Source organism: Drosophila novamexicana, unplaced genomic scaffold (genome assembly GCF_003285875.2).
Source record: "Drosophila novamexicana strain 15010-1031.04,08,12 unplaced genomic scaffold, DnovRS2.1 tig00000485-arrow-pilon, whole genome shotgun sequence".
Classification (NCBI taxonomy): Eukaryota; Metazoa; Arthropoda; class Insecta; order Diptera; family Drosophilidae; genus Drosophila; species Drosophila novamexicana.
The window spans coordinates 963,236-980,141 of NW_020824808.1; the positions used below are offsets into that span (position 1 = coordinate 963,236).

Consider the following 16,906-nt stretch of genomic DNA (forward strand, 5'->3'; position numbering starts at 1 on the left):
ACCCAAATTGGATCAACTCTTTCCGTCCATGTTAACCAAACTGTTTTATATAGAAAATGATAATATTAATATACATCTGTCAATAATTTAAAAGGTGTTAATTTTTCATTTCAACTTCATTGATAGTTTTCAATGTCAAAAATGTTTGCCAATTTATTTGCATTCATATAATATTTATTTATGTTTACATCTATATACATATCTATGTAGTTCAAGGTTAACCAAAAATCCGCAAAGCTTCGTAATGAGCAGCGCAAACAGCGATAGCAGTAGCAGCAGCAGCAACAACAACAACAAATAAAGCAAGAGTGTCGCGCTGTCTTCTTCTGCCTGATAAACATCATCATGAATATTAATGCGACATATCAGACACACCTACACACAAACTTAAGCATGTACAGCATTAACATTAACATTAACATCAACAACAACATTAACATTAACGGCAGCAGTAGCAGGCACAGCAGCAACCCGTCAAAGAGTCAAGTTCACTTTCACTACGCTGACGCACACTTCATCATCATCATCAGCAGCAGCAACAACAACAACACCAATAACAACAACAACAACATGATGATCGTCAGCATTCAGAGTTGGCCAGATACCAATTTTGGTCAGTGGCACAGTTCGAATCACAGCGGCTAACCCAACTGTGCATACAAATGCCTTGCTCTGTCTGTGGCTATTTTTGGCCAACTCGGCTGGGCCTGATGAATGGCATCGATTTGAATTTGGGCAGTTGGCTTTAGCTTATCTTTTGGCCTGGCCCGCGCCCGAGCACGACTCTTCTTCATTTGGTCTGCATTGCATCACTGTTCACGCTCAAAATTGGCCGCAGCAGAGCCAGCGTTGAGCCAACGTTGAGCCAGGTCTGGAGTGCACACGAATGACGAGTGAAAGCAAAGTGTGGCAATCAATGACGACATCAATAGACGATCAACAAAAAAAAAATCGATATAAAACAAAACATGCGAGAAGAAGCTTGTACTATAGGATGACGAAGTTCGAATACCTTATAATATTTTTAATTTTCTTTTTAAAGCGAATTTTCCTATTTTTCTTGTTCCAATTTTTATTTATACAAGAAATAAATTTGAAAGGATAATGCTGTCATGCTATATGATATAATGACTCAACTTGGACATAAGTTTATATACAGCAAAAAGAACAATCTCTCCTTTAGACAGACAGACACGAATATATCGACTGGACTGCTCACACTGATCAAGAATATATATGCAGTGAATGTAATGTTTGTTACGGGTAATGCTTGTCCGCTAAAATAAAAAATCCGCTAATACAGGTGACAATGGTAATTGATATGACCTGATTTCCAATGTGATTCCTGATGTCCTGATTCTTAATGTCTGTCCAAGAGTTATGTCCGCCTTGTAGGAGTGTCCGTTATAGACTGGGATATGCCTGATTATATGCGTTACATATTTCACTAAAAAATGATAGCATGCTATGGTTGGGTATACGAAAACTGCAATATCAAGTTAAACCAGCTCCAGCAGGGATGTAAAAAGTGAAACAGCTGACTGGCTGTCTGTATAACTGTCTAGCTGGCTGTCCAGCTGCCCATCCAGCTGTCTGTCCAGCTGTCTGTTGGCCATTTTCTTAACGTTTCGCCTCTTCCCAATAGACCCACCTCGCTGGCTCAAGGGCACGCGTTGCTTACTAAGTGCGAGTAACCAACGGGTAAGAAAATAAACTCTTCTATGTTGTAATTTGTTTATTTTTTTAATATTTAATGTTTTGGCAGCGAAGCTCCGCGCGATGAGTCATCTTTGAGGCAGCCACAAATCAAGCTCGAGCTGCAGCTGGAGCTGAGCCAAGGCCAGTTAAGGTCTTGAAACTTTTCTGGCATTTGATTAATTGGAAACGCGCTAGTGTGTGTAAATATTTTAATAGCTTATTTAAATAGAAACATGTTTTTCAGACTTTTGTTATTTCAGACAGGCATACACCTACACACTCACACATACACGCACACACACAGTAATTTACTGTTAGATAATTAGCAAAATATGTACAAATATTTAGAGACAGTTCCGTGGATTGCACGCCCCGGCGCCCAGCCCCTTTAACTAGGCGCCAACTGTTATTGGGTATCTGAAATGTCTCCAAAACCAAAAATGACGTCAACGCTCCACATATCTTTCTCTCTCTCTCTCAAGCCGTAGGCTTGATAATGCTCTCGATCCAGCTAATATAGCTCAAGACAGACGTATAAACTCCAGGCCCGGCACCACATTGCGTAAATCCGTAGCTAACAATGCCGTAGGCCACCCAGCGGGAATGCTGGCGATCGAAGAACATGAGCGGACCACCGCTGTCGCCGGCACACGTATCCTTAGCCTTCTCGCCGCCGGCGCACAGCTGCTTGGGGCCAAGACGCACACCGTACAGATCCAGCATCTTGCTGCAGTTCTCGCTGGACACATAGGGTATGCGTAGCTTCAGTTTAATGGGACTGTGCGTGTTGATAAAGTACTTGTTGACTGAAAGAAAACATAAAAAACAGTAAATCAGGTAGTTCCATTTGATGCCAGGCCACACTTACAGAGATCGGTGCGTCCCCAGCCGGAAACGGAGAACATTTGGCCCTCAATGAGCGGCGTCTGGGCGCTTTGATTGGGCAGGCATATGGGCATGATGAAGTGCGTGAAACTAACCGGATGCTTCAAACGAATTATGGCTATATCGTTATACTTGTGACTGGAGTACTCCTTGTATTCCGGATGCACGTGTATGTGCTCGTATGCAATATCTAGTGCCGCGTCAGCGCAGCTCAAATAGTTGGGCTCCTCAATGCAGTCCGGCTCTGTCTTGACATTAAACTCACCCAGACGCACGTGCTTTCTAGAAGTAGAAATTAACCAATTTAATAGAAGCAATATGAAACAGGCTCAACAGACTTACAAGCCGCGTCGCTCGCGCACGCCCTCGCCTTGGACACAGTGGGCGGCAGTCAGAATGTGACGATCGTCGATCAGAGCGCCGCTGCAACCGTAGTCATCTGTGGGTAAAAAAAATTTCTTTATTACTATTTTTAAACTTCCGAAATAATCTTTAAATATCTAAAATAACATGGCCTCGGTTGAGCTTCGTTCTATTTATAAACTCCACAAAAATTATACCTATATATATAAACTAAAAACGGATATATTCATAGATATATAGATTATACAAATGTTGGTCAAATATTTAAAACTTGCTGAAGTCTTGAAAATATTAACAAAATGAATATGTTATTTTTAAATTAATTAATATTATAGTGGCTTAAAAATATTTTAAAAGGATTAAAAGGATTTCTTGGTGTATATAAATAGTTGTAGACCTATTTTTAATTTATATACGATTTTTAATTTTCTGGTTTTAGGATTAGTTCTGGATTTGATTATTATTAAAACACAATCTATCCTACTTGTTTCTTAAAGTCTTAATAATGTCACTTCAAGACAGCATGTTTCCTTTTAAGTATACTATGTATATAGTATAAGAACTGCTATTTTAAATAAGTAATAAGAATCCTTAAAGGTTCAAAGAACAATGTCTCCGAGATTTGCTTTGAAGTTGAAAAACAAGTGAAGAAATGTCTTCAGTTTTTATTGTGAGGCTCCACTCAATATGCCACATAAATGCAAATAGAGCTCATTACTTACTCGAATGATAGACCAGCAATGCCAGCCAGGGATATTCGTCCAATTCAGCAATTTCGCCGCCATAGATGCGATTTGTGACCTGTTTGCCGCACTCGTTCAACAGATTAAATCCCGTGCTGGGCTCGACGGTCTGGATGCGTCGCTTAAGCTTCTTCCGCTTGAAGCGCGCGGTGACATCCAGAAAGCGACGATACTCGAACTTGGAGAACTGTATGACCGGGTAGAGATAATCCTGGCCATTTGCCGGACAGCAGACAAGCGGTTTGTACGAGGACTCATTCGAATCGTCATCTACAGCTTCAGTAGCAGCAGCATTTGCTGCTAACGTTGCGTTTTCAGTTTCCGTTGCCGTTGATGTTGTCTCCACCTCGCACTGCACCTTCTTCAGAAAGTTGACGCGCTCCGAACTTAAGTTGGTCACATTGCGCACCTGCAAATATGCGGCGCATTGGCTCACCGGCACGCAGACGCCACGCTTTGTCTCGTTGGGTATATCGCAGGCCTGGCGCGCCAGCTCTGGCTGAGCATTGGCTGCGCCGACGAGCAGGGCAAGGGCGCTGGCAGCCCACAATGCGCCGTTCTTTGGGTACGGGGACATCAGCGATCGGCTGAATTCAAGTCAAACAATGCGATTTCCAATAGATTGCGAACAGGCCTCAAGCTGCAAACAATGTGTGACAACAAAAAGCGGGGCCAATGGGGCAACGCGGCGTATACGCAATCGCCAACGCGTGCACTGGCAAAGAGCAAATGTAGCGAATGTCACGAATGTCGCGTATGTCGTATGTCGTTTGTCGAGCGGCTGAATGAAAACGCACACAAAAGTGAATCCGCTCGCGTGAACGCTCGGCCGTGTATTAAAATCGAATTTGAATGCTGCGCGCAACGGCTTCAGCCGCAGTCGCAGCCACAGCCGCAACCGAAACCGAAACCTCAACCACGACTCGGAAGAGCCGAAGCTCGGAGTGCCAAAAAATAAAATCAAATAAAATATAAATAAATAAACGACAGCAGCAACTGTTTAAGACCGCCGTCACCGCCCCCGCAGCTTGTGACACCAAAACGAGCCCAAAACTGCAATCGCCGTCAACGAAACGGGGGCAACGGTCAGGCGTTGTTGTTTTTGTTTTTGCTGCTGCCCGCTCGCTAACTGGTACCCGGGTCCGGTTATGCAATCAGCTCTCAGCTGTGCAGCCAGTACGTGTTTTTTTCTGGTTTCACTTTCATTCGTGGCTTGAACTGTGCCTTTGCATTGCCTACTTTTAGGAGGAGCTTTTTTATACCCTGAACCCATTACAAATAGGAATAAGGGTATATTGTATTTGTGCAAAATCCAAATGTATGTAACAGGAAGGAAGCTTCTCCGACCCCATAAAGTACATATATTCTTGATCAGCATCAATAGCCGAGTCGATCTAGCCATGTCCGTCTGTCTGTCCGTCCGTCCATATGTATGAGCAAAGGATCTCAGAACCTATAAGAGCTAGAGACTTGAAATTTTAGATGTAGATGCTCCAAGTTCCCGCGCAGATCGACTTTGCTTCCGATAATCGATAACTTAGTCCGTTTCCAAGCAATCGATAAAAATCGATATCGACTTCCTGTTTATTGGGCAATTTTGGTAAATAATAAGAGCTAGAGACACCAAACTTGACATATAGCTTCTAAAATAGAATATATATATATATATATATATTTGATGTTGGAATGAGAGGGTTCAGGGTATCCCCTAGTCGGGAGCTCCCGACTAGAACGTCTGGCTAGATCGACTTGGCTATTGATGCTGATCAAGAATATATATACTTTATGGGGTCGGAGATGCTTCCTTCTGCCTGTTACATACATTTGGCTTTCGCAAAAATACAATATACCCTTGTACCCATTTTTAATGGGTTCAGGGTATAAAAAGAACCTATAAATATCGATTCCTCTAGCTCATGTAAGTCCTATTCGAACAAAAGCGTAGCGAACGGTTTGAGCGTTTGATATGTCTATCGAAAATATCGATGAGAATTAAAAGAGTGCAGCTATCCATAGAAGAAAAAATTGAATCAATTTAAAAGTAAATAAATAGTAATGCAAATAAAAAATTTAGAAGAAATTAAATTTAAATTTGTAATATAAAATCTCACACACCTCGGTCTCACAGACAATGACTCATAAGCGGTATCCGTGCTCAAACCTTAGGGTACGGATGTTATGATGGTTTACTTTAATCAATTAATTCAATTTCAGCTTGTATCATAGATTACGAGTGCAAAGATTGGATCGGAAAATCCAACACATTTGACTTAAGCTGATAATTAAAGTGTCCCTGCTGCCGATGAGATACGGCGCGTGTGAAAACTCTATCTGAGTAAGTGTCAAGGTTTTTTTATTGATTGTCGTCTTTTATGCGATAAATTATTCTTTGTTTAATCAATTTTATAAAATATAATAAAAATAATATTTCATAATGAATTCAGTTTTGACCATCAAGAGGTTGTTTGATGAATTTGAGTTTTAAAAATCGTATGAAAAATTATGTTTATAGTTTGCATATCAAAAGTTATTTTCTTTCAAGCTTAAAAGATATGATTACCATTATAATAAAAATATTAATATTATAAATTATGATTATAATAATAATAATTATTATTAATTTAGGTATTAGGTATTATTATTATTGTTCATTATAATTACTATTAAACAAATTCATTATAATAAGATATAAAAAGTAATTATTTTCGATTATAATTAAGTTTTGTGCAGGATATAAACATTTATAACAAAAACCTAAAAAGCTATCATTTTTATTTCTATTAATTTTTGAGTAGAATAACCGATTAACCCTACTATGTAATTGCCCTAGACTACTCCTAAGACTCCCTTTTGAGAAATCGCTCCAATAATAACTAGCCTGAGATTGGAATGCGGCATCCTCGCCTGGAGTAAACTGTCAAGCTGTGAAATCTAAGTTAACAGGAGTTGTCTTGCTTGAATTACAGACTACAGATAGGATAAGATTACTCGTATTACAACAATGGAAAGAATTGCAATATGTGTGTGATGAAATAAAGTGACAACTGTCATGATTTAACTACCAAGCGACATATTCATAGGCAATATTTAGCATGGAAACGAGACGCAACCGCAAAGCTTTGGCCAAAGTCCAAGAACAACAGACCTACAGACCAGGTGGGACAGGCAGCGGCTGCTGTTGTCGTGGCCAGTTGTTACCGGAAGTTTTCTTGTGGCTTATGTTTATGCGGTGGCCAATTAAAGCGCGGTGGCAATGTCAATGGCTGGCGATTGTTTTGGAAAATCCAAAGGTTTTTCAAAAGGCAGTTCATTCACTTTGTGTGCATTGTCTCTAAAATACATATATTATTTATATATTTATTGGCTAACACCTATGTCTAGTTGTTAAATTAATATGTTATTGATATTCATATAAACGAGTATGTAGGCAAGATCACAATTCGAGCTTCAGTTTAAAGCTAGGCTAAAGAGCTGCGCTTAGGCTCTCACATTCTGCTTTATCCAAATGTCGTAGGCGGCGACGCTTGTGTAAACACCAGGCCAGTCCTTGAGGCCGCACTTGTAGCCAAAGGACACAATCCCCTCCAGCACCCAGGCATTGTCGCGGAAACGCATCAGCGGTCCGCCGGAGTCACCGTCGCAGCTATCCTGCGCATATTTGCCGCCCGCACACATCTGAGTCGGCATTATGCTGATCTTGCGCTCGGCGAACTTGCGCTTGCACTGCGCCGGCTCCACGAAGCCCACCGATAGCTTCTGTTTGACGGGACTGCGCGCGGTCTGCAGTGTACGGCCAAAGCCGACCACCGTATACTGTTGTCCAGCACGTTTTGCTTCTGGCGCCACCACCGAGGGCAGACAGACGGGCTGAATACTGTTCGAGTAGCGCACATTGCGCTCCAGACGGACCAGGCCTATGTCATGTGCCTGATTGGGCGTCTTCTCCTTGTAGAGCTCGTGTACGCGCATCTCCTCAATGCCCAAGCGCTGCGCTGCCTGCGCACAGGGTCCCCCGCCGCCGGCGGGACAGTCCACTGCACTGCGCGTATCGTGTTCGCCCAAACGCGCGGAGGCACTAAACAAATATAATAATAAAACAATATGAAAATTGAGTTAAAGCATGGGGCGCTTGCTTAGCAGGAAATCAGATATAGCTAATTGAATTTTAAAAGTGCGAACGTGCCAGCCGCTAAACACCCAAAAAGCAACCGGTCGAGTAAATTAAGAGCACAACGAATTGTTATCCACTTTGAACCCGTCCCATGCCCCAGAACCCCAGACCCCCAACCCAAACAGGCAGCCCACCCGGCGCAACATTGAATGAATCACGTTAACAAGCAGCAGCTAAACGCTTTGAATCTGGTTTGGCCAACTTAATTAATATTCTTTAAGTTAGAAAAAAAATACAATAACAAACGCAAAGTCAAGCAAAAACAACAATAGGAGACCCACTCGCAAAGTAAAAAAAAAATACATATACAAGGTGTTTAGCTGAGCTGCGGGGACTCCTCGCCCATAATTAGTTGCTGGAAAGCGTTGCTCAATTCGCAGAAATGCGTGAAATTGTTAGCGTGATTAAGCGTCCGGACTTTCGTTATACTACTACTAGGAATTAGTGAACCAGTTCTCTGGGCTGCTCTACTCACAGTGGTCCAATTTCGCGCACAATGCGCCCGACCAGGCAATGGGCAGCTGTTAGAACATAGCGCTGGTTGATAAGCGTGCCTGCACAACTAGTCGAGAGTCCGGTGCCGGCCAGGCGTCTGTACTCCAGCAGCACCATCCAGGGGAATTCGTTTAGGTCAGCATCCTCGCCGCCATATATTTTATTGTCTATGGTCACGCCGCCGCAGGTGGGCGGCTGTGGCAGCGGGCTGGCACCGTCTACCTGTTGGGGCTGGCCCTGACCCTGCAGCCGGCTGCTGTCTGCTGTCTGCTCATCAAAGCCAAAGCTCCAGGGTCGGCGATCTGCGCTGGGAAAGAGCACAGTGCTCGGCGTATTGGGTGCACGATTCCAGTCAAAATCGTAGCCCTCGCTGAGGTCACTGAAGTCCGCATAATCCCCAAAGTTGGGAGTCACACGACGACTGCGCGTATAGCCCGTGTCCCGGGTGCAGCAGACAAAAGGACGATTGTCTTGGCCCACACCACAACTGGAGGCCTTGATGAACTGCTTCTCTGTCGGCGACAGGTTCGCTTGCTGCAGCACCGAATACAATGTCTGGCACTCATTTATCTGCACACACAGGCCGGCACGCTGGTTGGGATTAATGCAACGCGCATCTGCAAAGGGAAAAGAGCGACAATCAGAAATCTGGTTTTGGGGGAAGTACCGGCCAGAACACACGCGGTCAGGCCACCAAGCCAGCGACATTCCAGCGTTTGCCCTACAATTTGTGCATACCCTAGCAGTGGTTATTGTTATTTGCTCATGAATTGTGTGACGCACAGATGGAAATGATCTCATAAACTATGAGAATTGCCGTATTCGGATCACTATATTATTAAGCTGACATAGGAACAATAGGTCAATATTTATCAATGCATGAAAATCTTTTTTTTGCCAAATATTTTGACATTTATCAGTTTTACCATGCTTTTTACACATGAGCCAAATCTTATTGACAACGAACTAGTATATAATATATCTTCAACCAAAGCTTCTCAACATCGTACTAGTATCTCATATATCTGTAATCGATGTCCCAAAATTTAAGTTCTTGTTAAGAAACTTTTGAGCTTGTGTCACAATGTTTCTGAGATATGCACAAAATCTTAAGAACTTTGGATAACTATATCACATAGCTCTATAGGAAAACCTTGTTGAATTTTTTTTAAGATGTCTTTATCAAACTGATGAATTTCGAGCTTCACTTATTGCATCAATTTGTGTAAAAAAAACGTCAGCCATTTGTGTACAAGAGTATTGAATATTTGGCGAGTGATTCTTTACAGATATTTTTTTTATTTTCTTAATCGTTATGATTAATCCTTAATATTCACAGCAACGCGGAACGATTAATTAGTGAAAGTTGCATTGAACTTGGCACGTGCTGGTTTTTTGTTTATTAGTTTTTAATTAATATTTTATTCGGCATTTTAAAAATGCGCCCAATTCTTGGGGTTTTTTCTTTAACAAAACACTTTTTAATTAGTGCCAGGGAATTTTTGGCTTGAATTTCTCACTTACAACGCGCGTTTGTATATTCCACAGCCAAAATGCACAGCAATAAGAAAATAAAATTCATTTTTTCATTAAATAGTTTACGCACTAGATAAAATTATTAAAATTTGACTATAATATATATCTGTATTTTATATATTAGCTGCCGGAACTAGACGCGTTTAGCATACGAAATTAAACTGTGCGCTGCTGGCTGGCAAGGCAAAGCTTTTATAGCCGCAGTTCGAAGCGATCGGGTTAGCTGAGAGTTAAAACAAGAACAAGCCGAGTAACTGTCCGAGTCTGAGGCTGAGTCTGAGAACCGGTGTTCAGAAAATCGAAAACATGCGGAGCATCGTTTACGGCTTAATCAGCAGCTGGAATCAAATGAGCCGCGTTTGTTGGCCAAAGTGCGCTGGACTTGTGGTCAAAACGCTTTACTATTAGTTAATTGGCCCTGGAAATATCAACAAAATTTGCTGAAGAAAAATACATATATACCACACATAATACGCATGCAAATACATGTCACTGGGTGACACCGAAAATACCAAAATGCGTCTATGCTCGGGGAAAAATATCTTTCAATTTGACAGCGAGTACAATGAACCTGATGAGAGCGCAGCTCGTGTCAATGAAATCCGCAAGCGACGTCATAATTATGACTGACAAATTTCCGGTCAATTGATTCTAAATTGCCCCGTTTCGTTTACTCATCTGGTTGCAATTTAGGAAGTTCTCAAACAAATCATTTTTTACAGATTTGCCATTTTTGTCATGCGAATACAATTTAAGCTACGAAAAGTTCAAATGTTAAAAGTTATCTGTAATCAGGGCTTCGATTTGACTTTTTGCAATGGGGATTCACACGGCTGCTTACGTTTTTTTAACAGGTGGAATATCCTAACACATCTCGAGCTTGTAACAAGTTCCTAATGCGTATTTGACATGGCACGGAAAAAAATTCCATTACAACCTATCAACTGAGTCAACATCCAAAGGCAATTGCAGGGAAATACGAATAACAAAAATCAAGCACGCTTAAGCTCATCTTAACATGCAAATAAATACATACCGTCCCCATATATTATTCCCATATCATAAATCACAAATGTACATATACATACACATAATATGAAAAACCCGTGTAAAAAGGAAATTTTTCATTTACATATTTAAATAAATGAAATTTACCGAATTTCTTGACTTCATAGCTTTGTTTAATTCACTAGTTATTCATTTAATCATGAATATAATGTTTACAATATATAAAAGGTTACAATAAAAGAAGATTAAAAGTCTCAAGTTTAGGAACTATAAAATGATCTAAAATAATAAATAAGTTAATAATAAACAAAATAAATATAAAATTCGTGTGGCAGGCCAGCCATTATTTTAGGGGAATTCCTTTTCTTTTGTGGCTAAAAGCAAAGTAACTTGTCGAATCAATTGAAATATGTTATTATTTTGTGCATTTTTTAAGACAAGCCGGCCTAATATAATTCCTAAAGTATTTTGCTATAAAAAAATGGTATTTTTCAAACATTGCATTATATATAATATTTCCAGTCTTTCCGTAGCACGAATAAAATAAATTTTCTCAAAAAGCTTTAAAAATTATTTTGACGCTGATCGAACGGTAAACATGCAAACTTTCATACAAACTTTCCGCCACTGTACCACGGTTGCGGGTGGAATTTCCCCAATCGTACGTACTCATTAAGTTCATATGTAGATCTTAGAAACTAAGTTTGAAGCTTATCGGACAAAACTTATAACTTCATCATAAAAATCTTTGAATCGCACTTTCCACCGAGGGAGCTTTGATTTTGCGAAAATTGTGAACATGTATCTAATGATTTTTCATATAGATCCTGGGATATGAATTTCAGCGCGAAACGTCACCCATCAAATCTTTGACTTCCATTTCCACCAAGGAGGGATGGATTTTCCAAAATGTGCGAAATACCCAACCGATGAATTATGACAACGATCTTTGAAAATGTTTTTGCAGACAATCGGATGGTAAACAAAAAGTTTAATACAAAACTTTTTGCGATTTTTTCACACTTGCGGGTGGAATTTCTCAAAACGCCGTCTTAACGTGCATCTTCATCCCATAAGGTAACTACAGTGAAAATTTCAGCTTCCTAGCTCTTACGGTTTGGGCTACGCGTTGATCACTAATCAGTCAGTCGATCAGGACAAACAGTTTTATGTATAGAGATATATAAAATAACTTTTCCAGATTTCATTAATACATTGATTAAATCAAACATGTTACAGTCATCCGGATCATCATTCCAATCCGGATTGACGTTCTAATATTTCTTAATCATATTTTAGTCTGAAATGCAACTATATCAAAGTTTGACTCATATACGAGGTCTCGACGACTATAAATAAAATTGCACTTGGAGGTGAGTAGAAAATGTTAGTGACTAATAAAGCTATATATATGTCAATAAAAATTTTAGGCTTCATTGCTGTTTAGCCGACTTCGAAATTATTTGGAAAACATCGTTAGCCAATTACGTAGAGCTATCTTAGCAAATGCAAGTGTAACTTTGGATGTAATTCCTAAGAACTCTGCGATTAAAGAAAGGGAAACGTTTTTTTTTCTTCTTAAAATTGGACTTAAATGTTCTTTCTCAAGCAAACCGAAATAAGTTTTGAGGGCTTACAACTCAAACTGTAAGATATGGGTCTAAAGAAAATCAGCGCCGTCCGCGCTGCCAATTAGCTTAGAAACAAAGCAATAAAACATAAGATAAGTTGTATTGCTTAACATTTGATTCATTTATTCGCCCCGCAGCGAGGACAGTTGCATGGAACCGCAAAACCCTTTAATTTCCTGTCGTTTTCCCTTTTATTTCGTTTTCAAATTGGACCGACCACGGCGGGTTACTAACAAGATCAACATGTTACGGCAGAAAGGGTTAAAATAGAGTTAAGTAAGCGCACGCGGGAAATGTCAACGCCAGATAAACGGCTGTGCCGGAAAATGTGCAGGGGAAGACCTAATTAAGCGCGCAATAATCGTAGTGCTTGCCACCACCAAGAAAAAAAGGAAAAGAAATCTCAACCTGACAGCGGTGGGATTCGAACCCACGCCCTTTCGGACTGGTGCCTAAAACCAGCGCCTTAGACCGCTCGGCCACGCTGCCATATGACGCCTCCCCAATTTCAGACATACAACTTTTACACGACCTTTTTTTCGCTAATAGAATGTTCTAAGTAGTATAAAACCCTAATCTATTTATAATTGCTTATATTATTATCGCGGTATTATATTAACCCTTACGTACGCTTACCTACATTTAAATAATTCCTAAAGCTAGCCAATTTGTATTTTGTTATGTTGAACGTAAATATTTTTTTATATAGATTATAATTTCCAATAGAATCTAGAAATTTAAATTTAAAACGAAAATTTTTTTAAATTCGTTGTGAACAATGTGTGATTTATTATAACTTTAAACACACGAGTGTTCATATAAAGTTGATTCCAATTAACATATAATATACATATAAATATTAGAAACAAATATTTGTGCATGAAAAAAGTATGCAAATTTAAAAAAAAGCCTCTTGACAGCGGTGGGATTCGAACCCACGCCCTTTCGGACTGGTGCCTAAAACCAGCGCCTTAGACCGCTCGGCCACGCTGCCTTGTTCCACCAAATGTCAAATGTGCTACTTGAAGGCACAGCACAGTACCGTCGTACAGTATAAAAATACTGGTCTAGTTTTGGGGATGATTTTCACGAGTGTTGCTGAAGTACATGTGAAAAAAGTAGTAGACAACATTGAAAAGTAGTAGCATATGGCATTTGATTTTGTTAATACCGACAATACGTTTGTACATAATACGCTAGCAGCGGCAATTAAATATTAAAATAATAATATAAACAAATAAAAAATTAAAATATAATATTAATACTTATGATTTAATTAAAAAATAAAAGCATTGATACCTTAATCAATTAAATAAATCGGATAAGAAATATATTAAAACAAAATTGTTTTCGTTTTTGGCTTTAGTAAATTAAGCCCCGGACCTCAAGCCAGCTTATTAAATATTTAAGGTTAAAGGTTGTTGTAATTGTTGTTGTTGTTGTTGTAATATTGTATTACTGTTAAGGTAAGGACCAAATTATTTACTACTATGTCCATTCTATCTAAAGCTAGTATCTTCACGATAAGCACAGTTAGTTAAGCAATCCTGAGAATATCTTGGTAAAAAAAAAACTATAAGCCCAAACAATAATAATGCCAAAACGTTTTACGACACAACATCAACATCAGTGCTATTCTAATTCATTGACAAACGCATTTTGATTTTGAGATAATGAGCAGGGCACAGGGCACAGGGGCAGGGGTCAGGGCAGGGGCCATGTTAGGCTAAGATACAGATGCAAACGCTTACACCTTCAACAGCTCTACGCCCTTTGGGTTCGACAAGTTCTGGCCGCACACCCCGTTGTTTTTGTTGTTGTTTTACGATTTGTGCATTTCGCAAATTCGCAAATGGCATTAAAAAAAGGTTGCCCTTTCTTTAGACGGTAGCATATTTTATAGCATTTTTATGACGTTATAGTTTCGTACATTTTTTTGTCGCGATTTACGAGCGTTTTATAACTTGTTTACATTAGGCAAGTGAGTAACGGTAACCCTGGGAAGCGTTTTATGCAAAAATCTATTAAAACGCTGGCGAGCTGCATAAAAATCACAATAAATGCACAACGTTTGCGACTTAAACGGTCCATAACCCGGTCACCACGGGGGTTAGGGCCTCTCGTCTTGACTTTGCCACACAGTCATACCCACCACGCTCATTCACATTCAACACATTTGACACATTTCTGTGCCTCAAATTGAGTTTGAAGTTGACGCAAGCGTTGCAAATGGTCCGTGAAAAGCGTTAAACTAACATTTCACATCAAGACTTTTTTGGACCCAGACAGCTTGCGATCTGCCAGCTGAGAAAATGTCATCTGCAAAATCGGTTCAAATTATATTGGTAATATATCTCATTCTTATCGATCAGCCAGCAGCTCAGGCTTATAAGATGGGTCGCCTAGAGTTCGTAATGGAGCATATGGCAAGAGATTTGGAAAGCCCGCGGCATAACATCAGCGTGGCGGAAAGCGAGCTAATATTAAAAGAATTTGTACGCTCCGCCCAGCACTTTGTCATTTTTAAATGATACAATTTTTGTATTTCAGTCAAATTTTGGTGCAGCTGTAAGCAAAGAGGCCAACGATAACAACCGGGAGATACATGTAGCTAATGGACAGACCTATTCCATGTACTTTGATTTCACACGGAAAAATAAAAACAAGAAGTACAAGTTTCAATTCAATAATGTGAAAGCTCCAAAAAAGCAGTAAAATGATGAAAAAGAAACAACATAACTTAACTAAAGTAAAGTAGGGTGAGGTATGCATCGCATCCAAGAAACATTCACAGTGGAAACTCATAAACTATTGAAATAAAAAAACAAATCGATATAATAATAAATTAACCATAATTAAAGCGAAACCAATTAATATTAACCGAAAGAAATGGATTTTCTGGTTAGACGAAAATAGAAAACATTTTAGAAAATTGTAAAAAGCAACTTCTCAATAGCCAAACAATGCTTCAAGCTATTTATTTGGTTCTATTAATGGGGCTTAAAGACTTAACAGAAGCACATGCCCCAAAGTCAATGGAGGAAAATATGCGAAACAAATTTGTAAGGCAAAAATAGTATTAATATAAGCAAAAATATTTTCGGAAATATTATTTTATTTCAATTTGTATACAGACCAACTTTGAGAATTTTGTGACCAACAACCGCCCAAAGAATGCATTTAAGATTCAACCAGCCGACAATGTTATCATGCGCATAGCCTACTCAAAGCCTCAGCCCAACGCCAAGCACTATGTTAACCATATCAAGAAACGAAAGAATCCCCAATACTTCATAAACCTCGACATTCAAAACCATCACAAGCCAAAGGAGCGGCAGCAGCCAAAACATTTGGCCAGAAGAAATGGAAATCCTTACAAGCATTTTCCACTTAAGGGCGAAAATATTTAAGCACTAAGTGCTAAAAATAAAATAAATTAATTATCACACAAGCAAAAACTAATTAAGTATCAAATAACAAGAATATTAAAAAAAAATAAGAAATTTAAAATGCAATTAAAAATATTTAAAAATAAAATGCATCATTTATGGAGGAATATAAAATAAAATTTAATGAATTATGCAAAATAATTTTGTTTTATTTAAAAACTTTAAGAAGTTTCCTGAACTCGTTCTTGTCCTTTAGACAGCACTACTTTAGTACTTTAGAACAAGTTGGCAATATTATCGGCGGCTTGGACAGCTGCACTGGCCACATTTTTTCCAAAGGTGGCACCGTCCGAGAGAATACTCTGAGCGGCAGAAGAATCGGCAGCCTTGACAGCAGCGCCGGCCACGTCCTTGCCAAAGGTAGCACCGTCCGAGAGAATGCCCTTGCCCAATTTGGACGCGGATTTGGCCACGTTCTTGCCAAAGGTGGCACCGTCCGAGAAAATGCCCTCACCCACACTGGCCACGTCCTTGCCAAAGGTGGCACCGTCCGAGAGAATACTCTCACCCGCACTGGCAGCGGCCTGGGCAATGCTATTGGCATCATTGTCAATAGCTGAGACAACGGAGCCGGCGGCGGACACTTGTTGGCCGGCCATGGCCACCACTAAGAACAGGAGCACTAGGAACTTCATGATACTTTTACTTTATGCGACTTTATCGACTGATGGAAACTCGAAAATGTTCACTCGTATTTATATGGAAATTGATATTGGTATAAATCGCGATATGGCTGGCATAATAAATGATCGAATCCGTATGTAAACTGAACTTAAGTTAAAGACAAAACACTTCGAGCTACTGCCGGATATTGCATAAACATAATGAAAATAAAATATAAAAAATATATATATAGATAAATCAAAAAAATTATCTAAATAAGTCTGCCAAATAAATAATATGTGCCATGCACTTGAAGCGGACTTT

At 39.6% G+C, this 16,906-nt stretch overlaps 3 protein-coding genes, 1 long non-coding RNA gene and 2 other non-coding genes across 8 annotated transcripts in view; 2 read left to right on the forward strand and 4 right to left on the reverse strand.

Annotated features, from left to right (window-relative positions):
* LOC115761535 overlaps window positions 1-2,042 on the forward strand; it is a 32,536-nt gene extending 30,494 nt beyond the window's left edge. The window contains exons 2-4 of one of the 2 annotated variants that reach the window (XR_004017743.1): window positions 1,646-1,701; window positions 1,766-1,898; window positions 1,963-2,042. This is a non-coding gene — a long non-coding RNA (uncharacterized LOC115761535). Of the gene's footprint in view, window positions 1-1,645; window positions 1,702-1,765; window positions 1,899-1,958 lie in introns of both variants that reach the window. The other variant, XR_004017744.1, reaches the window with a different exon arrangement.
* On the reverse strand, window positions 1,894-4,525 carry LOC115761534 (phenoloxidase-activating factor 1). Its single transcript, XM_030703307.1, has 4 exons — window positions 3,669-4,525; window positions 2,926-3,022; window positions 2,567-2,865; window positions 1,894-2,504 (listed from the first exon to the last, which is right to left on the reverse strand). Exons 1-4 carry the CDS (start codon window positions 4,264-4,266, stop codon window positions 2,176-2,178), a joined length of 1,323 nt encoding a protein of 440 aa, XP_030559167.1. The 5' UTR covers window positions 4,267-4,525; the 3' UTR covers window positions 1,894-2,175.
* A 1,984-nt stretch (window positions 4,526-6,509) lies between these two features.
* Window positions 6,510-16,614, reverse strand: LOC115761472 (serine protease 7). Its single transcript, XM_030703238.1, has 4 exons — window positions 16,201-16,614; window positions 9,880-9,967; window positions 8,336-8,972; window positions 6,510-7,764 (listed from the first exon to the last, which is right to left on the reverse strand). Exons 1-4 carry the CDS (start codon window positions 16,612-16,614, stop codon window positions 7,167-7,169), a joined length of 1,737 nt encoding a protein of 578 aa, XP_030559098.1. The 3' UTR covers window positions 6,510-7,166.
* On the reverse strand, window positions 12,940-13,019 carry Trnal-uag. The gene has a single exon. It is a non-coding gene; the product is annotated as a tRNA-Leu (tRNA).
* Trnal-uag lies at window positions 13,445-13,524 on the reverse strand. The gene has a single exon. It is a non-coding gene; the product is annotated as a tRNA-Leu (tRNA).
* LOC115761603 lies at window positions 14,784-15,416 on the forward strand. Of its 2 annotated transcripts, none has more exons than XM_030703406.1 (2): window positions 14,784-14,875; window positions 15,081-15,416. In XM_030703406.1, exons 1-2 carry the CDS (start codon window positions 14,843-14,845, stop codon window positions 15,243-15,245), a joined length of 198 nt encoding a protein of 65 aa, XP_030559266.1. In that variant the 5' UTR covers window positions 14,784-14,842; the 3' UTR covers window positions 15,246-15,416. The 2 variants fall into 2 exon arrangements, with proteins under 2 accessions (XP_030559266.1, XP_030559264.1); XM_030703404.1 differs by having other exon boundaries at window positions 14,821-15,025.
* Window positions 16,615-16,906: the final 292 nt, after the last annotated feature.